This window comes from Ambystoma mexicanum, chromosome 4q, assembly GCF_040938575.1.
Source record: "Ambystoma mexicanum isolate Mex_15411 chromosome 4q, UKY_AmexF1_1, whole genome shotgun sequence".
In the NCBI taxonomy this organism is placed as follows: Eukaryota; Metazoa; Chordata; class Amphibia; order Caudata; family Ambystomatidae; genus Ambystoma; species Ambystoma mexicanum.
The window spans coordinates 1,246,291,249-1,246,317,690 of record NC_090928.1 but is presented as its reverse complement, the minus strand read 5'-3'; the positions used below and the strand labels follow the sequence as shown (position 1 = coordinate 1,246,317,690).

Below are 26,442 nucleotides of genomic sequence, written 5' to 3'. Positions count from 1 at the left end.
CCTAAAACATCCATAAGAGGTAGAAAAAGTCATTCTCTCACTCAAGCCTTCCAACTGCCAGGGTGACCTATGCCCAGCACATATTATAAAAGATGCTGCAAGAGACCTTGCCCCCTTTATATCTAAACTTATCAACGCCTCTTTCTCATTCTCATCTGGCACCATTGCCACCAACCTGAAGCAATCATGGGTACTCCCTTTGTTAAAGAAGCAAACCTTGGATCCATTAATCCCCAACAATTACCGTCCTATTATGATGGTACCCTTTCTGCTCAAAATACTTGATAAGGTTGCATATACTCAGATCCAAAAATATCTGGAACACCATAAACTCTTAGGAGCAAGACAATGAGGCTTAAAACCTCCACATGGTTAGGAAACTGCCCTCAGACTTGAAAACTCAAGTTGATTAACTAAGAGACAAACGCAAAACAGCTCTCCTACTGCTTGGCCTCTCGGCCGCATTCGACTTTGTGGACCACAGCGTCCTATGTGGTCACCTGGACTCTTCGGCCCATTTCTCCACAGAGGCCATCACCTGGATAGAATCATTCTTGAGTAATAGAAACAGGAGTGTCTTCTCCCCCTCTGCACGTTATAGGAATGGGGTTGGCTGCTGCAGTGTCCCCCAGGGCTCGTGTGTCTCCCCCACTTTATGTAATATATTTACCAAGTCCCTGTTCGAAGATCTAGACCTTCTGGGTATCGCCTACACTAACTGCGCAGATGATACTCCGATTCTCCTCCCACTTTCCGGGAATTACAACAAGGATTTGGTGTTGGTGAATAGAGTGCATCTCATCATCTAGGCATGGATGGCCACCCATGGTCTATGCCTGAATGACGACAAGACTGAGCTCATCATCCTGGGCACCCACTCCAACCATAAGAAACTAGGCCAGGAGTACTCATCCTTTATTATTGACAGGAACACCATCAAGGTGGCTAACAAGGTAAAGACCATTGGCTTCTACCTGGATTCCACCCTCTCCTTGGACAAACAAGTGAAATCAATGGCCTCTGCCACCGCCTACACTTGAAAGCTCATTAGGTCTGGCAAACCCTTTTTGTTGAACAACTGTATGATCCTGGTAAGAGCCCTAATACTCTCCAGGCTTGATTATTGCAACGCCCTCTACATCGGCCCCAATAAATCTATTATCCAGAGGATACACATCCTCCAAAACAATGCCATAAGAGCGGCACATATATCAGTGACCAGGCGCCAAAACAATTGGCTTTCGACCCATAATAAAATCCTTCTAAAAACCACTTCACTCGCCCAACAAAGCTCTAAACAATGCCGCCCCCAGCTATCTCACTGATAAATTCCATAGAACCTCCACCAGACCGACGAGACTAGGTAACGCCAACTGCCTCACTATTCCCAGATTGAAACTTGCTATGGCAGGTGGTAGCAGCTTTCCCGTGAAAGCTGCCCAACTCTGGAACTCCCTGCCACACCCTCTCAGAGAAGATTAACCTTACCTGAATTTCAGACGGAATTACAATACCTGCTCAAATCTACTGACCTTTAGGCATGTCTGCCGTATGAACACTCCTTAGCAGTCATCTGCTATGCAAATGTCTATCTTTTGATTTTACCTGCACATATGTTTCATTCCTGTCCATCTCCTGTAATGTGCCCTCCTGTTTTCAACCTGTATATATGCTCACTGCTGCCCATTTCCTGTTATGTTGTAACCTAAGCCTTGCATTTTCTCTAACTGTTGCGCCCTGATACCCCCGGGTCTGGCACGCATTAGAAATGAAAAACAAACAAGTCTGTACTACTCAAAGGTTTGGTAGTATGGCAGACCAGGCAGGCACATTTTAGGAGGGAGATGTAAGTTGTAGGTAAGTACAATTAACTCAGTAAATATGTAGGCCCAGAGAAGCTCTTACACTAGTAGCTCTAGTAAAATAGATTTTTATTTTATATACTGTGAAGGCATCATGAAGCAAGACAGATAACGGATTGAATTTTCAAATAAAAAAAAAAAAAAAAACTTTACTTGCTTAGGTGGGATTTCCACTACCTAAAGAAGCCAAGGATAGTAAGGTCAACTTAAATGTCTGTCCAAAACTTGTACCTGCCCTTACAACTAAGGCTAAACCATATGTCAGCACCAAAAGAAATCATGTTCCAAATAAGGTTCTGAGTTTCTTCCAACTCATGGCTTGTATTTTAGCCCCTTCCCCAAGTTCAAAACAGTTCCACACAAAAGATGTCAGTGTTCCCTTGCACAATTTCACAGTTCCAAAGAGGGTCAGGGTTCCTTTGCTCAAGTTCAACACAGGCAGTTCTTGCAATAAGTGTTCCAAACCAACTTTGCAACCTTTCAGGCTTTGCAACGGTTCAATTAGCTTGTTCTTTTCTTGAATCACTTCAATACTTGATAGGCACAACAGCTTCAGTAACTTAACTTTCCTTGGTTCACTTCAAGTAGGGTTACTCTGTCCAGGCGCAGTTGTTGGACCACACGGTCCACCCGCTATGTGTTACGCAACCGATAACCCTGGGCAGATCGTCATTTTCACTTTCTCATTGGACTTCTCTGCCAACACAGACTCCCTCTTCGAAACTGTCAAATGTCCAGTCGCAGTTCTTTTTATCCTTGGCAGCTTCTTGCCTCTGCCACAACGTGACTTTCAGATCATTCAATTTGTGGGGTGCTTTCCCAGTCACCAACATGCTTTCATACTTTTTTTAAACTCCATTTATTGTTGCACACGGTTACATTGCACATACAGTATATATCATTTACACAACTTGTACATTGTTTTCGGGTGTCAGTGCATATCATTACATGTCTTCGTCTTCAGCCTTATCAGTCAGATATTGTTTGTATCTGGCCCATATATTACTGGGTCTAGTAGCTGCTTGCAGTGAGTATATATAGGTTTCTTCATTGTCGTTCGTCCAGACCATGTCTCTGTCCCAATCCCCATTTGTGGGTGCGGGGCTTTTACTCTTCCATTTCAGCAGTATCGCCCTTTTGGCTAGTAATAAGCTTACATTCAGTAATTTCCACCATGTTGGGTTCATCTTCCCTGTGGCCCCCCAGTAAACCGCATCGGGGACCATTTGATAGGATGTTCAGCCATGTCTAATGCGTTACAAATTTCGGCCCAATAATCTTTCAATTGTATACACGACCAGAACATATGAAAAGTGTCAGCCTCCTCACAATCACATCTGGGGCATAAACTTTCAGCTGTGGCGTATATGCGTTTCAGTTTGGCTGGAGTGCAATGTGTCCTGTGAACAATTTTGTAATGAATCAGTTTTTATCTCGTGTTACACGATATGTGTTTAGTTAGGGAACATATCAGTGTCCATTGGTTATCGCTGTTCGGGTGTCCAGATCCTGCTCCCACTTGACCGTGGCGCCATGTAGCACTAGTGGGCGGGTCTGAGTGATAGTCCTATATAGTGTAGATGCTGATATCCTTCCCTTCCCTGCAGTGAACATCCAACCCAGTCCCAGGTTTATCGCCGGTTCTGCTGGAAATGCAGCCCATATTTTAGTGATAGCAGACCTCATACGTATCTATTGCATCTTATGTTTTGGGATGTCTCCCACTATATCTTTCCCATGTCACAAAGCATTTATCTTGAAATAATTGGCCCCATTGCACAATCCCCTTAGCGCCCCATTGTGTGGCTAACTCTTTAACCAGGGTAGGGGGTATGTAATGAGGGCCCCATATTGGCATGCTTGGATGGTATAGTGTGTCTGTGCCATATATATCAGCAATTCTGGCCCATGCTGTGGCTGTGACCAGAGTGGAGTTGGTGGTATAGTACCGTTTAGGGCATGTCGTCAGGCCATGGATTAGGGTGGTTGATTTTGGTATGGGAGGTTAATTTAATATTCCCTTGGGGTTGAGAAAGTCTGTCGCCCACTGAGCGGCATAGTCTGCTTGTGCTGCCAGGTAGTAGAGTTCAAAGTCTGGTGCCGCTAAGCCTCCCTGTGGATATTGGTTGGTAAGTATCCTCCATCTCAATCTAGAGCGTCCGCCCCACGTGAATGTGGTGCATGCGCTTCCTATTTTTGCAAATCGTGCCCTACCCAGCCAAACCGGAACGGTGCTAAATACATAAAATAGTTTAGGAAGGATTATCATTCTTATAAAGGGCAATTCTCCCCATCATTGATATTGGTAAGGTGCTCCACCGTGCCATTTTGACACATAGGGCATCACCAAGGGCATCATAATTCAGTGTACGGGATAGCTGTGCCGTCCTAGCCGCATTCACCCCCAGGTATTTAATATGTACTGGACTCCACACAAGGCCGTGAAGGTCAGTCGGTTTGACCGTTGCCCCTGTGAGTGGAAAGATATCTGATTTTTTTGGCGTCGAGTTTCAGGCCGAAATACTCGCCAAAAGTCTTAACTGCTGACAGAACCCTGCCGAGTGTACGTTGAGGATTTTTTAGATGGAGTAAAATGTCGTCCGCGTACAGTGTGATAATCTCAAGTTTGTCCTCCAGCCGCAATCCATGTATGCCATATCTAGCCCTGAGTATGTCCGCAAGGGGCTCTATCACCAGTGCAAATAGGAGTGGGGACAATGGGCAGCCTCGACGGGTGCCCCCTAATAGCTCAGGTAGTTTGGTTAATGTGCCGTTGATGCTTATCCTAGCATAGGGGCGTGTGTAGAGAATCTTGACCCATTTAATGAAGTTAGGACCAAACCCATAGTTGTGCAAGACCCTAAATAGAAACGGCCTGTATACCGTGTCGACTGCCACCCCTCGAGTTTCTTCTTGCCGTTAGAATCTTGTGGCAGCGCCTGATATTCGTTGCAGTGGATCTGCCAAATATGAATCCCGCTTGGTCCTCATGGACCATATAGGGCATTAGTGGGGTTAGCCGCGTGGCAAAGATCTTCGCGAAGAACTTAGCATCGGTATTGATTAAAGATAGCAGTCTGTAGGAACCACAGTCTTCGGGGGGGGTTTCCCTGGTTTAAGCAGCAGCGTAATGACCGCTTCTCTAGTGGTTTCTGGTAGCTCCCCTTTTTCTAAGGCTTCTGTCCATACTGCATATAGCTTGGGCACGAGAAGCTGGGTGAATTCTTTATAGAACTCTGCACTAAGGCCATCAGTACCTGGTCCGTTTCCATTTGGTAGCACTTTAATGGCTTCGGTTATCTCCGCTTCAGTAATTGGAGTCTAAGGCTTCCTTAGTGACGTCCGATAATGTTGTTGGTATTTGGGTTAGATATTGATAGATTTCTGCATCAGTGGCACTACTGTGGGGAATACAAGTTCTTATAGAAGTCATAAAATGTCCCCTCAATCTCTTGTCTATTCCTGGTCACGATTCCATCGTTCCGTGTTATGTATGGAATACTCGCTGGCCCCAGTTCCCCTCGTATCCTGGCCAGCAGTCTGCCCGGGCGCTCACGCTCCCCATACCGCCTAGCTGCTGTGGGCCTGTCAAAGTAGCGGACCGCACGGTCAGCTGCCTATTTGAATTTGTCCAATTTGGTCTCGATGTCTAGCCTCAGTTGTGCAGATGGTGTTTGTGCGTACAGGTTCTGTTTTTGGGCCATAACTGTTTCAAGTTGCACTAGGTCCCTGCGGATGTCTTTCAGGACACTGAATTTGGTTGACATTGTGGTGCCTCTAATGCACACATTGAATGCCTGTCATAGTATCGCTTAACTAGTCTGAGCCCTCATTAATTTCAAAGTATTACTGGATGTGTTGGGCCAGCGATATCTTATAGACCTGGTCTTGTAGTGCTGCATATTTAAACCTCCAAGGGGGTCTGTGTATTTTAATCTGTGGGTTCCGTAGCGTTACCTGGATAGGTGAATGGTCCAAATATGTCCTAGGGTGAATATGAGTATTGGTAATCCAGCCCAATACCTCAAGGGATAACAGCCATACATCTATTCTGGAGTGCATGTCATGCACCGAGGAGTAGAACGTGTATGCCAGTTTGTTGCCATTTAAGGAGCGCCATGCATCCCTGAGGTTCAGGTCAGCTATGTGGGTGATTATCATTTGGGCTGCTTTAGTCAATGCCCTTGGCTGATCCGATGTGCGGTCCAGGTGTATCTCAAGAATAGCATTTATGTCACCTCCGCATATCAGTTGGGGCATGGGAAATGTTGCTAGTTTCCCCAAACACTGGAGTAAAAACCGAGGTCATCCACATTTGGCCCGTATATATGGAGCAATAACACCTCTGTCTTGAAGGGTGCCGTGTACCATGACATACCTGCCCTCAGAGTCACATTCCGTGTCGAGACATGTAAAGAGTATGGATTTATGTATTCGGGTTACCACTACCCTAGCCCGGCTAGAGTATGATGTGTAGTAGTGATGTGATCCCCAATTAGGGGCAACTTTTCAGCTTGTTGTTGTAGGAAGTGAGTTTCCTGTTTAAAAAAAAAAAAAACTTAGAGCCTAGCCTAATAATATACACCATCATTTTCCTTCTCTTTATCTGGGATCCCAGCCTTCGGACATTCCAGCTTAACATTTTGATACCCTCTTCAACCGTTTTAGCAATCATCTCATTTGCTCATATGGAGGTGCTGTACATGTTCTGGTTTCGCTATGGATATGTCTGTGCAAAAACTCGGTGCCTGTGTGCTTTTTACTATAACTCCCCCTTTCCCAAACAAATACCCCCACAAACTTGTCCCACACCCCCTCTCCCTCCCTCCCGCATAGTTAACCGAACTTTAACTATTTCACCCCCCCCCTCCAAGCCTATCCCCTTTTCCACCCATTACTTGAATGCACCTGCAACTGGGGGGTTCTGCTGCGACACTCCGGGCAGCCTTACTTAAAATTCTTTTTGGTCCCGACCAGTTCTGCATAGTTGTTGCTCGAACCCATATTGAATACTGGAAGTGCACTCATTGCTAATATCGATAGTTCAACTCTGTAATGTTAACACATACTGAGCACCCACGTGGGGGAACCCTTGCCCACTCATCCTCGTTTTCTCATCTTGCTGTGGGTCGTGAGCGCTTGTCGTTTCATGAGTCTTCATTTGTTGGTTGGTGAGCCGGTAGTGGCAACTTGCTTTCACACTTGACAATTGTGCTTTTTATTTGCTTTTCTCTTGTTTCCCAAGCCCTTGTTACTAGCTTTCATTTGGTTCATACTTTCACATTGTCTCCAAATACTTTTCTCTTGCTTTCTTTGTATTCGAAATTGCACATCACTTTCATTTCGGTAGTGCAATACTTTCATGTACTTTGTATAACTTTTAGTCCAGTATTCAATAATGCATAAAACACTTGGTAGCTCATTCGGCATGCATAAATCTTTACTTCGGTCTCCCGACCCTTTTATCAGTTTTCATCTGATCAGCATCTCCTTGTGCCCAGCCCCAGCGTGACTATTCCCTTTTGTCACTCAGTGGTCTCCTTCGGGCGCTTTCTGCTTTCTCCTCTGTGGTCTCCCACTACTGTTTCACTTGCCGGGAGCACCGGCAAGCAGCGCTAGTTTTTAAACCTGCCTGCTGCTTTTGGCAGCTCCCTGGAGTCTTCAGTGTCCTCCCCCACCCCCAGCGAGGGACACAGCTCTGGATTCTACAGGGCTACTGACGTTCACAGACACTTCAAGGCTGCGGTGTCTCTCTCGCTCTCCTGCAGCACTCAGACCTTTCCACTGGCCACCCTCCAGGCTTCTCCGTACTGGGACGCCTTGTTCCCCTCCCCCCCCCCAAGCGGGTTTCTTTCCCAGGCGGGACTCCTGCCCCAGACAGCTCTTTGACGTCAACTGGTTTCTCCTTATATACACCGTTAGTCTTTCAACTGGCTGCAGGTGCAAGTCCTTTGCCTGACCCCAATTAGTGAGACATGCCCAACTATGGTAGTAGTGCTTCACAGTACTCCTCTTCGTCTCAGTACCAGAGTGGTGTGCACAATTACAAGTGTGCATTACTCCTAGTTGCCTCCTCTTCGCCCCAGTCTTAAAGGCACATTAATGGGGGACAGTGGGTGTGTGAAAGAGGTGCAGACTGATAATAGACTACAAAAGGTAGGAGGAGAGCACGGTACACTATGCCATTTTCCTGTACTAAAAGGTGGTGGATTTAGATCCAACGTGGTGAGTCAACCAATAGTAGGTAATTATACAGATCATGAACACAGTTCAATGTAAAATCACTTTCAATAGCAACTCAGAAAATGTTCTATTGTAGGACTAAAAAGGGTTATTCACCGACAATAGCAGTTCAATATTTTAAAAGACTTGAAATATTTTTCAGAGACCTCTAGCAGTCCATCCCTATCCAAGTAGAAGTTCTTTAAAGTCAAATTTGAGGTAAAGCAGGTAAGGCACAGCAGAAGAAAAGGTAAGTTTCAGAGGATTCTACTATTCCAGGTTAGTAAAACGCTTTTGTGGGTGAAAAAGGTTGCAAGAACCTAGGGAAAGGCTCCCAATAGGTGCACAAGCATTAGGCCTGGGCGACCAGTTTTAGCGAAGCCCAAACACTGAATACGCTCTAGCTGCAAAGGAGCGACAGAATGACTTGCGGTATTGTACTACCACGAGTCCCACAATGCCGGAGGAGTTGTGAAGATGATGTAGCTAGATTCTTTCACAGGACAGCAGCGGTGGACACCGTCTCCTGTTCCTTGGGCGAGGTGACAAAAGGAGGGCCTCTGGAAGGAATGTTGCAGCCGAAGTCGAGAAAGGACTCCCAGCAAAGGATTCCTCATGCTCATACATCGGTCTGCAGTTTTGGCGCCTTCTCACAGGCTCCAAGGATACATTTTTTCAACCCAGTCATTCAGCCTTGATTCTTCAGTCCTGCACTCTGTTGAGGGGACTTTGAGGTGGGGTAATCTTGTATCTGTCATGATCTCTGCTTCCAAAAGGTCAGGGTTTTCCCAACTCCCTTGGAAGCAGATCCATAACCCAGGTTCCAAGTGCCAACCAGTCCCAATTGGGACCTTTTGGACCCAGTCCTGGCGCCAGTGGCACCAGGCTCATAAATATGCCCAGTCCCAGCTCTGGAAGCGCCGGGCTCATAATGCTTGGGTGGACTTACCTTCAGCAGACCATGCTGCTTACTTGCCTGCCAGTTGAGCCTCTGATCCTCTTCTGTTTGGAACTACTTTTCCTGTTGGGTGGGGCTGGAGCCACTCCCTAGATTCAGAACACTGGAACTCTTCTGGAAGGCAGGAACTCTTTTCTTACCAGGAACTCTTTTCTTACTTAGGCGTGGCTGTGGAAGGAGACACCTAAGCACTACAGGAGGCTATTTAAACCACACCCGGTGGATGAATCTTGCTTTGCGTTATTCTGCAACCTCTGCAGCAGAACGCTCATCGTGTCTTCTGCATCCGGTCCTGGGCCTAAGGAAAAAGGCTTACCATCCTGAATCCAGTCTTCAGCAACACCTAAAGACAAGAAAGAACAGGTTAGCATTCCGGCATCTGAAAGGCAAAGGCTTAGCATCCTGAATCCAGTCTTCAGCAACACCTATAAAGACAAGAAAGAACAGGTTAGCATTCCGGCATCTGAAAGGCAAAAGTTTACCAACTCTTCGCACGCTCCGGAGGCCTTCGGCGCTGCATCCCGCATCTGAAAGACAAAACAAGGTGCTTTTAAAGACATTGGGGAACTTTAATACTCACGTGCCATTACTCCTTTCCACATCTAATCCAGTGGGTATTCCGGCACCCTGCAGCCGCTCCGAACTCGTACCTGCAAAATAAAAAGACAGTTAGAGCGCATAGTGAAGCAGGCAACAAGCGCTTACTTACGTGCTTCCAGGCGCTTCTATTCATCACACGGGCTCCATCTTCAACTCACTTCAGCCCGTCATCCGCCATCGCCGGAACCCTGCAAAACAAGAGACATCATTACTAAAGACTTTAAAGACATTTGAATGACTCGAAACTTACCGTTCGTGCAGTAAACGACGGACAGCAGTCCTCTGAAGTCAAGAGGCCTGCGCTACCTATCCAGTGAAGAAACTGGTTACAGCACCCTGCCCCGAGGCAGATGGAGAGCTCGGCATTCACTTACCTAAGGTGAGAGCGTTAACCTTTGGGGGTCTACAGGAGAGGAGAAGAGGAAAGAGATAGGGACACCCCAATAACCCCAGTTCATTAACCCCATATTTTCTATCTGCAGACATCTTACTCTACACGTCAGGCATACAGTGCACAGAGGTCCAGCCCAAAGAGCCAACCGGGTGCTACACATCACCTTTGAAGATACGGTAGTCGCCCAGTCAAGACCGGCGCCTCTGCGAGAATCAGGTGAGCGTTACAGTATCTAGATGTCCAACTGGAGCTCACCCAAGTTCTGGGTGGAACGTTCACAGGTTGACGATGCACTGCAATATGGCCCAGGATTCTGGTGGTTTGCAGCCCAAGAAGGTCACCCCATGTTGTGGGATGGCTGGTATTGAAGGTAGTTCTCTGGCTAGTTGGCCCCACCAGCCAGAAGAAAGGAATCATCTTCGGAGCTCTGTCGATTTGAAAACAGGGTCAGGACAGCAGTGGTATCTCTGTGGTTGCTGGAAGGGGCTACAGGTCTCTGGTCGTAATCCTCTTCGGATCTTCTGTTCCAGTGGTCGACTGGTCTTCTGCCCCAGGATCCTCGCCTTTTATTAGGATGTCACACTAATCCTCTGCAAACTCTCCCTGCAGTTTACAAAAAAGGGGTGGCTGACTGTCCAATCAGGACAATCCAAACACCAGTGGAAACTGGTTACTTTTAGGCACACTAGAAGACAAAGGATAGCAGAGTTTAAGGATCCTCCCATGCTTCCTGTCCTCGCAGACACACTGGAGCCTCAGCGCGCTACACAAAGGGTTTCCACCGAAGACAAAACTTAAACCAGTACCTCCCACACCCAGGACGGCATAAGGACCAATAAAAGACAACCAACCAAGAAAGTGCATAACCGCAGCTGTGAAGACAGCCTGCGAGCGAAAACTGCACAAAGGTCGGTAGAACACGTCCTCTGCCACAAACCATAACTGTATATTGGTCACTAACAGAAATGTTACAGGAGCAGAGAGAAAGGGGATACTAGGTAACCCCTCAGCACTCCACATTGGGTGGTGTGTGCGGATCCCTCAAAAGTCAAATCTAATAAAGGATAAAAAAGTATCCCTCTAACCACGAGAGCAGTAGTTCTTATGGAAAAAATATATATAAAAACGAGAGCACAAAGGGCTCCCAGCAACAATGCGCAAAAGTGCAGCGTGCTGAAAAAGTGAACAGGTGCCTTTATAAAGTATGGTAGAAAGCAAGACTATGAAACAAAGTAAAAACAGAACAGGATTCCCATGGTCAGAGCAAAAAGAATGAGGTAGAGGGGATTTGGCATACAAATTATCAATCTGCCTAACAAACATATGCATAATAATTCATGCTTGGTCTTCATAACTAAGTGGTTCACAAATGGTCTGTGTATGGTCGAACATCTATGCAAACCAAGAATGGAAACAAATACTTTAGCACAACCATAACATACCACAACCCTGCAGTGTCTTAAATAAATTACCTGTGTGGCTGGCAAACTCAGCAACTGGAAACCCCGAGACCAGATCAGACCGCATCTTTCATGTATTAAACATTTGATGGTACATTATTTTCTTTCTAAGGAGTACTTACCAAGTGTCTGTATATTTCAATATAGTCTTTAAGTAAACTTTGAACAGCGCTGAATAGTTTTGGAATTTCCTGCAGCGACGAAAACTTGATTCTGTGACTGTCAGCTGACGGTGTATTTTCCAAATTTACCATGTCCTCCGACAGTCTTAACAAGATGAGCATAAACACCTCTGCTTGGCGAGCCTAATGTGCAAGAATGAAGAACAACCTGATATTATCATGGGAACACCACAACCAAAAACTAACATTCTCAGAGCTACTCCTTCCAGATCATGCACAAGTGTAACTCAACATGTAAATGAAGAGCACATGTGTCAAAGAATCAAACTTATGTTTCTGCGTCCAGCTAAAAAAAGAACAGAAGCAAACGTTTGTAAAGTAATTATTATGTTGATTGGCATCTTGGGATTCAAGAATGAAACATAAGACATTCAACCTTTCACACTGATGCACACTTCACTTGCATCCAATAATGAATCTTCAGCACAGAAACCTTTGCAGAGTTACAAAAGCTGTAGAACATCTCCAAGGAGTGCAGTAAGCCCCAAAGGGCAGCAGAAAATACACCATCCGAGAGCCAAGAGAACATCACAGAGACAAGTCTCAGAAACCTGAACACATCAAGGTAGCTTCATTAGCTTGCTGTTCACTTAATTTGATTTTTACCGATACAGAAAACGGTACTGGTACTCCATAACCAGATGGTGCACACGAAAATAATCATTACTTCCAATAAGTAATTTGTCAGAGCAAGAGTCAGGGAGACTTGACATCCATTCATACAACATTCCAAAAAAACATTCCTATATTACATCCCGAAGTCCTCTACGAATCTCCCAGGTTTTCTTCTAAAGTTCCTTAAACCTTTACAATCATGAAGAAGGTGCTCGATGGTATCCTTTTAGTTTTGTCATTAGGTGGTGCCAGAGCGCCACCTATAACCTAAAACTACTGCATCAAAGCAAAGCTAGGGAGAAATGGACTATAAGAAAGGACACAAAGCTTGTAGGTTTTTTTTGTTGTCAAAATCTTTATTGAAATATTGATGCAATAAATTTATCAATGATCATTGCCAGTGGTAACATAGTTAATCTCCAGGCCTATGAATCAACAATTTACATTCAATAGTGTCTGCAAATAATCAGCCATAACGGATTCAATAGCTTTCGAGAGTAGATCCGTTTTTAGTTTATCACTGTAAACAATGCAACATTTAAACTCTTAATCACACAATCAACATTTAATTTCAGCATTTATAATTCATCAAACTGATGAGTATTTTGAACAATCTCTGGGAATGGAATCATGCAGTTTATTGTCCTGTAGCTCTCCAAGCTGAATAAAAGCAGGAACCAAAAAAAAGCAGGGGGGTAGGGGGGGACCTCACCATAGCTGCCAACAGGTCATCATGTCATCATCCCATCCCGTGCGAGCAGTCTCACTCCCAGTTAGGTGTCCATCTGGTGGTTATTTTCTCAGTGATGGAGGCATGTTAGGGTTGAAAAAGATGTTTAAGCAGTCTGGGTTGGAAGAACATATGTTCCTTTTTCAGCGACGTGGTCTAGAAATGGTCCCCAAACGCTTGTGAATTTTGATGTCTGGCCTATTGCCGCTGTTTCCACACCCCAGAGTTCCCATACTTTGACCCACCAGTATGCTATATGGGGACCCTCCATTTCCTTCCAGAATCATGCTTGCGTAAATCGGGCCGCCATAAGCAGCTGAGTGAGCAGGCGAGCAGTAGGGCCAGAGCGAGGGTAAGACCCATCATCTGGTGAGTCTCCTAATACTACAGGATCCATGGGGAGGAGGATTCCACTTCTATATCTTTGACCTAATTTCCAACGAATAAGTTTGAATGACCGGGCAGTGCCACCATAAGTGACCCAGGTCCCCCTTCGCCCCGCCAGCAAGTGTTGGATATTCCAGATTCATTCCATGTAGTCTTTGCGGGGAAAAATACCATCTAACAGATTTTAAGAGCACATTCCTTACAGCCATGCATCTAGAGGACGTAAGCTCTATCCCAGATTCTCTGCCAAGCCTCCTGGGATATTTCGGTTCCCAGTTCTCTTTCCCATGCCAGCATGTATGGGAGTTTTTCATCCCCAGGGATATTTTCCAGGAGGCGTTAGCAGGCTGCTACTCTGTGAGCGCTGCCCTTCTGCAACAGTTTGTTCCATACCCGAGGGGGGCCTAGTGGCTGCTTTTTTGGTAATTGGGTTGGTGATCCAATGTCGCAGTTGTATGTATTTGAATCTCTCAGTCTCTGGGAGAGTACATTTCTCTTTACATTGGGCAAATGTCAGTGGGCTGTTGTCATTATAAAGATCTTGCAATCTCAAGAGTCCATCTCCGGACCAGTTTTGATAGGAGTTGGCTTGGAGGCCGGTAGTGAAGGCCGGGTTCTGAGTGATTGGGGAGAGGGGCCCCATGCTGGAGGGGGAGTCCTCTTAATTTGTTCTGTCTGTCCCAACACCGGAGAGTGGTTCTCGTGGTCGGGAGGGGCTCCGGAGATGTCTGCGCTTCTCGGGGGAGAAAAGGGAGATGCGAGAGGCGCTCCAGAAAAAGGTTGTTCGATGTCCCGCCTCTTAGGTGGGTCAACAGGGTTGGCCCAGGTCAAGATGGGGGCAATTTGGGTTGCTCGATAGTATCTTAGGATAGAAGGGAGCCCCAAACCTCCCAAGTGCCCGTCCCGGGTGAGGATCTAGCGATGGATTCTGGGCGTTTTCCGCTGCCAAACGAACCGATTAATCTCCTTCTGTAGATTCCGTAAGTCTCGCTCGGGAATAAACACTGAGTGCCTGAAGGGTGTAGAGAAGCCTAGGGAGTAAGGTCATCTTGACTGCATTTATGCGTCCCAACCAGGAAATCTCCTGGAGGGCCCACTTCTGTAGAGATTCCTTGGCGCTTTTCATTAGGGGGGGGATGTTGGATTTCCGCAGGCCCGAGTAGGTTGGGGTCAGATGTACCCCAAAGTAAGTGATCTTGGAGTCTTTCCAATTGAGAGAATAGGTGTTTTGCAAAGTATTTAACACTTGTGATGGTTCCGATAGATTTAGACCCATCGATTTTGCCATATTTATTGTAAACCCTGAAATCTCTGCAAATTGATCGAGAAGACTCATGAATGGATGGACTGAGGTCCGGGCATCCCTTAAAAAACATAACACATAATCCGCATAAAGTGCAACTTTGTGGCATTGATCCCCCACTTCAAAACCCTGAATGCCAGGTGAAGAGGAATATGTTGGGCTAGAGGTTCCGTCGCTACCGCAAATACTAGAGGAGATGGGGGCACCCAGTCTGGTCCCTCTACCGAGGGATATCTGAGATGTCCATCTGGAGTTGACTCGTATTCGAGTGGATGGAACTCGCAAATTCGATAGCACCAATTTAGAGAGTTGTGGGCTAAACCCAAAACCCCTCAGGACTGCCTGTAGATATCCCCAAGACATACTATCGAATGCCCTATGGGCGTCGAGAGATAACAGAGTGGGGACCCGGAATCGATGGAGCCAGAGCTATCAGGTTTATAGCTCTGTGAATGTTGTCGTGGGCGGATCGGCCTTGGATAAACCCCGTCTGATCATCTATTAGAGTAGGTAAAATCACCCCTAAACACCCCGCTATGATCTTGCTATATAATTTGGCCCCCATATTGAGCAAGGCAACGGGCCGATAAGATGAGCATTCCGCCGGTTCTTTCCCCGGCATTAGAATGAGAGTAGTGCTAGATTCAGCCATAGACTAACAGTTCCCGATTCCCAGCATTCATTGAATAGCTTCGTGAGATGTGGTGTGAGCTCTTTACAAAAGGTTTTATAAAACTTATTTGTAAAGCCATCAGGGCCCGGAGCCTTGCCAATGGGAGTGTGATTTAACAGCTAGTTCTACTTCTGCCGAGGATATTGGGCCCTCTAAGGACTCCAATAGGTCTTGTTGGTGTAGGTCTGCCCTAGCTATAAACTCGCCGGTGGTTTGCGGGTCCCCCTCTCCCCCATGTGGGGGACGCGTGGTCCCTGAAGAACTCCTCAATAATATGGCATTTCCCTTCTTCAGACGATGGTCCCTTGCCTTTTTTCCATCTCGTAGGCGGTCTATCCTATTTTGGCAGGTCTGTTTCCCTAATTTGGCTGCTAATAATTTATTAACTTTGTTTCCTTTAGTATAGAAAAATTGTTTAGTACGCATCATGCAGTAGGCTGCTTTCCCTATATGATGTGCTTCCAACCCCTCAGAGCGCCGAGAGGGTTTCTTTTTGTGCGTCTCCTCTAGTATACGGGCTTCGCCTTCCAATTGCTCTTGGAGCAGTCTCCTGGCCCTCCTCTGTTGTGTTGCCGGTTCAATGATGTGTCCCCTAATCACTGCTTTACTTGCATCCCAGATCATGCCCCAGCTCACATCTTCCGTGGTGTTCTCCCTAAAATATAAGTCTATGGATTCTTTGATATGGGCTCGGATCGCTGGATCTTCTAAAAGGAAGTCGTTTAACTTCCAGGGAGGTCTCGTGGGGGGGTAACCCAGAAGGGAGCTATGGCTAATAGCACTGGAGCGTGATCTGCAGCGCTTCAGGGGGACTCTCTACCCCCACCACCTCTGAGATGAGTGTCCGATATAAGAAACATGTCTAGTCTTGAGAATCTCCCCATGAGCTGCTGAGAAATAGTTATAGTCCCTCTCCTCTTGATGATTATACCACCATACTTCAATCATGGAGCGTTCTTTCAACAGAGGTGAGGGCCCTGAAGTTGCTACTGTCATTTGCTGTGGGTGGGAGTATTTTAATCAACTAAGGGGTTAATTAGTGTTGAAATCCCTGCCTAGAATCACCTCCCAGTCTCCATGTTCAAGTATGGCCCTCGATAATTTCATGAAAAACAGATCCTGTTTGGCGTTGGGTGCATATATAGAGATCAATGTGGTTTTGCAACCATTTAACATGGCGTTGACCAAAAGGAACCTCATTATGCATATTAAAGGGAAATACATCTCATGCTCGGGGTTGCCATTAACCTATCGCAATGGTTTTCGCTTTAAATCGGCTCCCCCCAAAGGGGCCAAGAGCAGGGTAATCAAACAGGTCATACATTGCCATGGGAGCTGTAGGCAATCTGGTGAGTGGGATGATAACGCCAACTTAATGACTTTGGGTTAAACTCCGGAAAAGAAGTCAAGGTAATAAACTACACAACTAAAGAGCCAGGTTACTTTTAGAACTTGCGCTATTTCCACAACCAGAGTCAGCATTAACCAAATGTACAAGTCGGGCGCCATCCTCTTAGGAGCCAAAGCCAGTTAACTTATGGAAATTGTCGTGCTCTTAAGTATCGCTTGGTAGGGCATGCGGAGGAGGCGGGGAGCCGAACAACTTCCAAACCTATGTTGGGGTGAACCAGTTCCCCCTGGTCTCACGATCCTGGATTGAGACCATAGCGATCACAAGTATGACCGTAGAAGGGGGGAAAAGTATCTTTAACGTTTCGAATTCTCCAGCTTGACCGCAGCAGGTCCATCCAGGCCAACCGCAACAGAGGTCTGGTCAAAACCTCCCACGCAGGCTTATCTTCTCAGTGCAGGGCTTTGTTCCTCAGGGTCGGGTCAAGGGGGGTGGGGGGAAGCCCTGTTCCTCTCCCAAATTCCGAAATGGGGTCTCCTCAGGATCAGTGGTGGCTTTCTCTGGGCCGGAAGGGTGGTGCGGATGTGTCGTAGATTGGTGTTGGCGTCTGGATTTCCCCTCAACCGTTTTTTGGCATGGGGTAGGGAACAGATCTGTCCGTGTTCTGGACAGGAGGATTTGGCTCGCGGTCATCAGGCACCTCTAGCATCAGGTCTTTCGCTTCCTCCTCAGAAGAGATTACATAGTGTTGGCTACGGAAATCAAAGATCAGTTTGCAAGGAAACCCCCCAACAGTATCGGATCTTTCGGGTTCTCAACCAGGTAGTCACACTCTGTAGGCGCCGTCTACATGCCAGGGTGTAAGGGGCCAAGTCCTGGAAAAGCAGGACCTTAGTGCCTTGGAATTGTATGGAGTCCGAATTCCTGGCTGCTACCATGATCGCTTCCTTCTGGCGGAAAGTGTACTCGGGTGAGCACTTCTGGTGTCATATTCTTTTAGAGGTGGGCTGAGTATACCCGATGGGTTCTGTCTAGTTGTAGTTCTTCATTTGGAGAAAGGTCAAGAAGGGATCTAAACAAGAGTCTACATATTCTGCTAGGTCTTGGTCAGTGACCTGTTGGGGGGGCTCCACGAAGACGCACATTATTCTGTCTCGACCCATTTGCTAAGTCGGCTTGTTTTGACCATATGTCCTTGATCTGCTCTTCAATGACCTTCACTCTTTTTGTTAATGTTTCATTATTGTGGGATGGTTCACACGTTGCATTTTCCAGGTCGTTAACCCTGGATTCAATCCCTCCGATGTGAGAGGTAAGGTCTGCAAGAGATTGAGCCAGGGAGTGTTTGGAGGTCTTGATCTCTTCCTTGATATCGTGGGTGATATCCTGTTTGAAGGATCTAAGCATCTGCTCCAATTCTTCTCTGGACATTGCCATGTTTAAGGACAAGTTCGAGGATGGGGCGGTGTGAATTTCGTCTGACCGAGTGCGTCAGTGATGGATCCGCAGTTTGTGGAGACAGGTAGGCCTGTATGGCGAGGTCCTTCTTTACCCCAGTTTTGGGCATCCCCTGGGGTCAATGTTGGGGTCCTCTGTTTATATTCGCGATATCAGAAGGAGAGCGAGGGGCCCCGGCTGTGCGATGTTTATCGCAAGTGCTTTACTGTGGCGTAATCAGGTAGAGCTCGCAGAGAATGGAGGACCTTCTCCCGTAATTCAGGGGGTTTTTATTTACTTTATTTGGACCCCATCAGAAATTTAGAAGGTATTTCGAGGTGAGGTTATCCCGCCTCACCAAGTGTTTAACGGTTAGGAGACACTCTGTTCCCAACCTGAGTTGGAGTATTGTTCAGAAGTGATATGAAGGTCAACTTAAGCAGATTTCCTCTTCGTGGGTCCTGGAGGAATGGTGAGGGGCGGGGGTTGTGCCTCGTGGAGTCTCCACTTCCTCAATTTGTCCATTGCTTAAGGGTCCAGAGGTTTTATTGCTCCTACAACCCCACTTCGCATCCAGGCTGCTCCTGAGCTCAATGGGCCCGCTCCCGTCTCCCCAAGCCCTCCGGCAGTTCCCGGCTCCAAAGGGATCATTTCAAGAGCCAACCCGAGCAGGGAAGCTCCCAAGGGTAGCGCCACGCAAAGAGGCTCGGCGAGGTCAGAACCTCAAAGATTCCGCCACTCCAACGGCCCCGCTCTGTTGACTCTAATGGGGGGCGTTCTGTCTCTAAGCGGGTCGCTGGGCAATCCTCCGTGGCCACAACACAGCCGAAGGAACTAGGGATTTCAAGTGCATAGGTCTGGCTCCAGACATTAACTGGAGCGGTCGAGTGGGGCAACCAGAGGAGTCAGATTCTTCCCCCCGCCTCCGCGGGAGTTTATGGCGGCCTCTGTGCGGATGGTGTTCATGCAGAAGGGAGTGGGGGGGGCGAAGACCCGCTCTCTGCTCGATATGGGGCCGCACTCACCCGTGTGTCCTGGGCGGTCCGGTCCCAGCAGATCCACGCTTCCCGGGCGTGTGTGTGCACCTCAGATAATCAGGGGCCACGGAGGAGCTGTTCCATGCGCCACCCCGAGCACTCAAGCTCCCAGGGGCGGCGCTGTGCAGGCCACTCATAACGCAGCACAGCCCCACTTCGCTCACGTCCCCCGGGGCTCGGCCATTCCAGCGCCTCAGGTCTGCTCACTATTCTGGCCATCTTGATCAAATCTTCCCGCCTCCGAGTCCTCGCCTGCAGCGCCGCTCTTTCTCCTTGCCGGGCCCCTCCGTCAGTGGGTGTCCCAGAGGAAGTCTCCAGAGTGAGGATTGTCAGGCGTCAGCACAGCAGATTGAGCCGGCCCCTCTCTCGGAGACGACCTTAGTTTTCCCACGCCGCCATTTTGAGTACCAGCTCCGACATAATACGTAAGCCAAGCTTTTCCCCGATGCATTTTGCTCAAAGGAGCTCTCTGCGGTGTTGGCATCTCTTCTTAGGCACTCCGCAAGTGATTTCACACAAAAATGTCCGTGTGGAGAAGCTGTAATAACGTGGCTTGGGCCCCTTGCTGAGGAGCTCACGGAAAACACAGCCGCATGGCGTGCTGCCTGGCCACGCCCCCAGGTTTTTTTTAAAAATTATTATTATTTTTTTTTTTATTGACCCCTTGACTGACCTTTGGAATGCTAATCCATATGGCCGTACCCACCAAGTTCCTGCACCTCCCTGCCCAAAGAATATCCTCGTAGGAACTCATTGAGCTACCTTCATCAAGCCTTACCATCAAATTTTGCACTGGAAGTGCCTGTCAGTGTTTTTTCACAGCAGTCTTCTGAGAGCTTGTGCCTTAATTGAAGTTGTAAATATGCTACTGGTTTAATAAAAAAGATCTTAACCAGGTCTGCCTTCAGCCACTCGATTTATAAGTACTAGGCCTGTCCTTACAGACGTCCTGTTGAAAACAAGCATTGGCAAAGCCAACAGTTTTGGATTGTGTAGAATTATAGGCACTGCTATTAAATACCCACATACTCGCAACATTTTGCAGCTGCTACCACTGATGGCAAGTTAATTGTAATTTGTAAAGCGCTTATACACCAGTGCAGTGCTTCAAAGCACTTCAAGGGGGGGAAGGGAACAAGGGAATGCATAGTCATTCTTAGGCCTTGAAGTTTCCGTATGATCTAACCAAAAATGACTAGCATACTAGGCCTGAGGGGATTACTACTAGTGAAGTGCATGACAGAAGCAAGGCGAATTGGGGATGAGAGTGGGAAAATAACATGCAATCCATAAACTACCATACTAGGGCAGCGACGTTTCAGAAAGTGCAAGTGTATGGCAAAGAGTGAGGTGATGGGGGGGCCTAGTGAATTCTAGGTAGGCCTAGTGAATTCTAGGTAATGCAAATGTGCAGACAGGAGGTGGGAGGGGAAACAAGTGTGCACAGTCCAGCCCTGGGTTAAGTGCAGAACGAATTCCAGAAGTGCAGTAGTAGTGAGCAGAGTGCAGAGACCCAGGAGCAAGTGCAAAGACTAGCAGGGGGAACCTGAGACCTGTGAGGCTCTGTGGGTGCACCAGACGACCAGTCAGCAAAAACAGACCAGAGCTAGTGAAGAGAAGAGGAAGGTCTTGAGGAGTTTCTGGAACTTAAGGAGAATAGGCTGAAGACAGAGTGGCACGGAGGTTGTTCCAGAGGGAAGCACCCGCAGAGAATAAAGGTCTACCCCGAAATCTGAATTTGGAAAAACAGCTCACCCGCAGAGAGCTGGAAGAGGACGAGCGGAAGGCTGAATGAGAGTATTTTAGAGAGAGAGCTGTAGATAGTTCGGGCCCCAGAAAGCTTTGTGGACTATGCAGAGGGTTTTGAACTCGATGCTTGCAGCCACGGGGATCCAGTGGAGGGATTTCAGCGCTGGAGAGAAGCGGTCCCTGGGCTTCAGGCCAAAGAGAAGTCTTGTGGTTCTGTTCTGGATGAGTTGTAGAGGTCGGAGAGTAGAAGTAGGCAAATTGACAAAGACTGCAGCAGTAGTCCAGTCTAGAGAGGACCAGGGCTCTAGAGACGGTAAGCCTCTGGGGGAAAGGGTAGTATACCTCTGAGGAGGTGCAGCTTTTTAGATATGTCCGAGATGAGAGGAGAAGGAGAGAGTGGATGCTAGGCAAAGTTTGTATGCAGTACCCTCTGGGAACACTACAAACAACTCTGGACTACAGATATAGGCAACCCAACCTTTGGTAAAAGCTTGTACTACACAGTTTTGTTAGTGTGCTGAGCAGCCAGGTTTATCTCAAGAGGGGTCATTGTGAGCTGTAGTGGAGTTAAACAGAGATTTACAGTTACAAGTATTCAAATAAACTCTTACACTCAAGGTTTCTTAATAATTTTGCATTTATCTAGCGCTACGAACCCTCAGGTATCTGAGCGCTGTTTATTACCCACGGTGTGTGGTGCTCATTTATCGACCTCGGAAGGATGAAAGGCTGAGTTTGGCGCTGCCAGGATTCAAACCCAAGCTCTGCACGGATGTCAAAGCGAGCGCTCTACTCGTTGTGCCACTTGACCGGCTATGAATAAACTATTATTAATTTATCAGTCAGTTAGAATAAGCCTTCAGAATGGAGCAATACAATAGTAACACTCAAATAAACTTCATGAAATACACTCTTAATATCTCTAAATCAGTAGATAGCCTTTTGGGATGACCCACAGACACTACCTACACCCTCAGGTGACTTCAATTGCTAGGGACATTAATATATCACTGTTGCATTTAGAAACATACAGTAATAAGTCAAAGGAAAAGATTTAGAACAAACAAGAGACCACAAATATTCTCAAGCAGGCAAATGCTTTCATATCCCCCAATATGAGTCATTCAGTGGAAGAGGCTAAGCCAAAGTCAATAGGCAAAAGTCTGAGCTGAAGCACTTCTTTGTAGTTAAGTCAAAGGGTCTTTGTACAATGTTTTAGAAATCTTTGAAGAAAAGAAAAATCAAATGTAGGGTCACAAGCTGATTAGACTTGTGTAACGCTCACCTGATTCTCGCAGAGGCGCCGGTCTTGACTGGGCGACTACCGTATCTTCAAAGGTGATGTGTAGCACCCGGTTGGCTCTTTGGGCTGGACCTCTGTGCACTGTATGCCTGACGTGTAGAGTAAGATGTCTGCAGAAAATATGGGGTTAATGAACTGGGGTTATTGGGGTGTCCCTATCTCTTTCCTCTTCTCCTCTCCTGTAGACCCCCAAAGGTTAACACTCTCACCTTAGGTAAGTGAATGCCGAGCTCTCCATCTGCCTCGGGGCAGGGTGCTGTAACCAGTTTCTTCACTGGATAGGTAGCACAGGCCTCTTGACTTCAGAGGACTGCTGTCCGTCGTTTACTGCACGAACGGTAAGTTTCGAGTCATTCAAATGTCTGTAAAGTCTTTAGTAATGATGTCTCTTGTTTTGCAGGGTTCCGGCGATGGCGGATGACGGGCTGAAGTGAGTTGAAGATGGAGCCCGTGTGATGAATAGAAGCGCCTGGAAGCACGTAAGTAAGCGCTTGTTGCCTGCTTCACGATGCGCTCCAACTGTCTTTTTATTTTGCAGGTACGAGTTCGGAGCGGCTGCAGGGTGCCGGAATACCCACTGGATTAGATGTGGAAAGGAGTAATGGCACGTGAGTATTAAAGTTCCCCAATGTCTTAAACGCACCTTGTTTTGTCTTTCAGATGCGGGATGCAGTGCCGAAGGCCTCCGGAGCGTGCGAAGAGTTGGTAAGCTTTTGTCTTTCAGATGCCGGAATGCAGTGTGAAGACCTCCGGAGCGCACAAAGAGTAGGTAAGCCTTTGCCTTTCAGATGCCGGAATGCTAACCTGTTCTTCCTTGTCTTTATAGGTGTTGCTGAAGACTGGATTCAGGATGGTAAGCCTTTGCCTTTCAGATGCCGGAATGCTAACCTGTTCTTTCTTGTCTTTATAGGAGTTGCTGAAGACTGGATTCAGGATGGTAAGCCTTTTTCCTTAGGCCCAGGACCGGATGCAGAAGACACGATGAGCGTTCTGCTGCAGAGGGTGCAGAATAACGCAAAGCAAGATTCATCCACCGGGTGTGGTTTAAATAGCCTCCTGTAGTGCTTAGGTGTCTCCTTCCACAGCCACGCCTAAGTAAGAAAAGAGTTCCTGCCTTCCAGAAGAGTACAGTGTTCTGAATCTAGGGAGTGGCTCCAGCCCCACCCAACAGGAAAAGTAGTTCTAAACAGAAGAGGATCAGAGACTCAACTGGCAGGCAAGTAAACAGCATGGTCTGCTGCAGGTAAGTCCACCCAAGCATTATGAGCCCGGCGCTTCCAGCGCTGGGCCTGGGCATATTTATGAGCCTGGTGCCACTGGCGCCAGGACTGGGTCCAAAAGGTCCCAATTGGGACTGGTTGGCACTCGGAACCTGGGTTATGGATCTGCTTCCAAGGGAGTTGGGAAAACCCTGACCTTTTGGAAGCAGAGACCATGACAACTTGTGAGTAGTAGAAGTTGCAAGTAACTCTACAGTGAGAGGTAAGTTCTCTCAGACTTTGTACAGTACCTTTAAAATGAAGAAAGATGCAGCAGACGACTCCTGTTCCTGTGCAGCTCTGCATAGCTCACTGTTCCTGGGCCTTAGTCGTGGGGACTCCTGCACTGCACTTGGATGGTCAAAACTCGACCAGCAAACTTCACTTTCAGTGGCTGTTCAGTGTTTCAGCTACCGCAAATAGCAACACTGCGGTTCCCGGCTGTTGAGATGGACCTTTCTTGCTTCTGCGGTCCTGCACTCTATTGGGGTGGGGCTCAGGCTCGGTCATTGCTGCTGCCTGGGAGTCCGAAGGTTCTTCCTTGAGTTCTAGGCCAGCTTAAAAGCAACGCCCACAATCTGGGATTCCTCTCCCTGGCTATACGGTTTCTAGCAGCAACTCTGCAGAAATTCAACCAGCTCCGAGATGGATGTCCAGGTGGCTTACTTTGGAGTCGATTGGTCCCTCTAACTCAAGGGGAGAAGTCGTCCGTGCAGGGGCTTTGTTTTCCCTGTAGGCTGCGATTAAAAGCGCCATTCCACGTCAGGAGATGAATGCCAGACGCTAGGGAAGGACGCGATTTCACAGCCCAGACAATTGAGAAGTAACATTGCAGGCGACTCGAACAACCTGACGTGAGAACACTGCGAGAGTCCGGCTGTTTGTATTTCATCTGACGTACCATCTGCTGTCCAAAACACGGATGAACACAATCAGGACCCATTAATAGTGGCCCAGCGGGAGCGAATCCCTGCACACCGTGCAACAAGCGGTTCTCAGACCAAGGCGGCCTCCATCTCCCAAATAATAAATGGGAGTTGTGAAAGTATGGACAGGAAATCTATTTCGACGTGGTGACTAAAATCCAATCCTTAGCCAAGATCCACTTTAAGAATCAGGGGTTTTTGCTTATACCGGCATACGGTATAAATAAATTCCACAAAACTGGTTGGGGTTACAAGATGGTATAAGTACTGAATAGAAGCAATACATATGTCCTGAAGAAGGCCCGAAATATCAATAAATATAAAGTGGCACTAGAGATAGTGTCTAATGTCTACACAAAGGCCGAAACATGTTGACTATCTAACAAGACTTTGATGTGTTACAAGTCTAGATTACTTCATCTCTATTGAACCCGGTACTAACTACAACGATTGTTTTGGACAATCAGTATTTCACCAGTGACAATTGTATCCTACTACTATGTGTGACTTTCCATCCCTATTAAACAGATAAGAATCTTTGGCCGTTATTCAACACGTGAGAGTTATCATTTACAAATTAAAGTGTGATGGAGATATATATATATATATATATATATATAAAATGAAGCTTTTCAAAGGAAAGGCAGCGAGTGGAATGCACTCCAGAGAGCAGCTGCAACAGAAGAAAAATATCCTTGCGGCAAGTAAGTGGAAAAAATACCTCGGTATTTCCTGGCAGCACGTTTTATTAATATAAATGCATCAGGAAAGGGAACCAAAAAAAGAACAACGCGTTTCGCGGTACGCAGACCGCTTGATCACGTAGGTTTACAAACACAGATAATGGACTGCAATTTATCCCCAAACAACTCTCCGATTACGCATAGAGTGTACCTGCTAGAAGCCACTAATTCAACATGTTTTGCAAGGCAGCCATCTTGGAACAATTGGATGGTATATGTTACCCATAGAAAAATACAGACAACTTCCTCTAACATACACGACATGGATGACAGCATTAACATGATTTAAAATACGTTCATAATTCCAAAATCCATGCCGAAAAGGGCAAAAAATAATGCCACTTAAAATAAAGCAGTTACACAAAGAAACCATTTGTTTCTCAAATTCCGTTTCTTTGTGTATCCATAATACATTGACATTGCATACAAAGAGGAAGTAATCAAATATTGCTCCTGGCTGCCTAATGACAATCAAGGTAGTAATAGCCTTTACAGAATGCAGATCGGCTCATATGCCTTTAACCTGCTCAAACATGGATGTGCTTCTATATATATATGATACCTGATTGTTAAATGCTGTGATTACGTATAACGTACAGCAGGCTTGGATGATACTTGAACGGAATGCATGTAGGCAATAATACCCATTTGTTGGGGTTTGTGCAAAGATGCAAAAAATAAGTAAAGAATTTGGATTGGTGTGCAAATAGCATTTTAGCAGCAAAAATATGTATTTACATAGCAGCAATTGAATAAAGTGCATAGTGCTCTCCGTCCATGCATGTACCTCGCCTATGAATATAGGGCTCTGTAGTAAGTAATTTAGTATATGAATTTTAGTATCCTATTTATATAAAGTAAAGAATATCTCTATTAATTTATATTTCTCACAGAGTCAGAGGTAAATACATGGACTACTGCTTTGTTTTTTTATAGGAAAACTAATACGGAAAAAGTTTACCTTTTATAAAGTGCAATGTGCGTGCAAATATTGCTTGTTTGTAAAGTGCTGAGTGCATAAAACATCCAAATTCATAAAATGACCTATAAGTCATATTAATAAAAAATTAACCCATATACATGCACCATAATGTTTAGAAGAAGGGAAGTATTCCAAATGCAGTGTAAAAAACTTTTGGTATTCAGTCCATATAGAATTGTCACCAATTTAACGCAGTAAAGCAGGTAAAATCCAGTCCAAAGGTCTGTGTTGTAAGAGCCACTTAAAATAAGTATCAAAACCTATACAGT

General features: G+C 46.5%; 1 protein-coding gene across 5 annotated transcripts in view; it reads right to left on the bottom strand.

Moving 5' to 3' along the window:
* Positions 1–26,442, bottom strand: part of LOC138468321 (exportin-5-like) — a 2,334,215-nt gene that overhangs the window by 2,182,482 nt on the left and 125,291 nt on the right. For all 5 annotated transcript variants that reach the window (XM_069608827.1, XM_069608826.1, XM_069608825.1 and 2 more), the window contains exon 5: positions 11,619–11,801. In XM_069608827.1, coding sequence (XP_069464928.1) covers positions 11,619–11,801 — 183 coding nt within the window. The remainder of the gene's footprint in view (positions 1–11,618; positions 11,802–26,442) is intronic.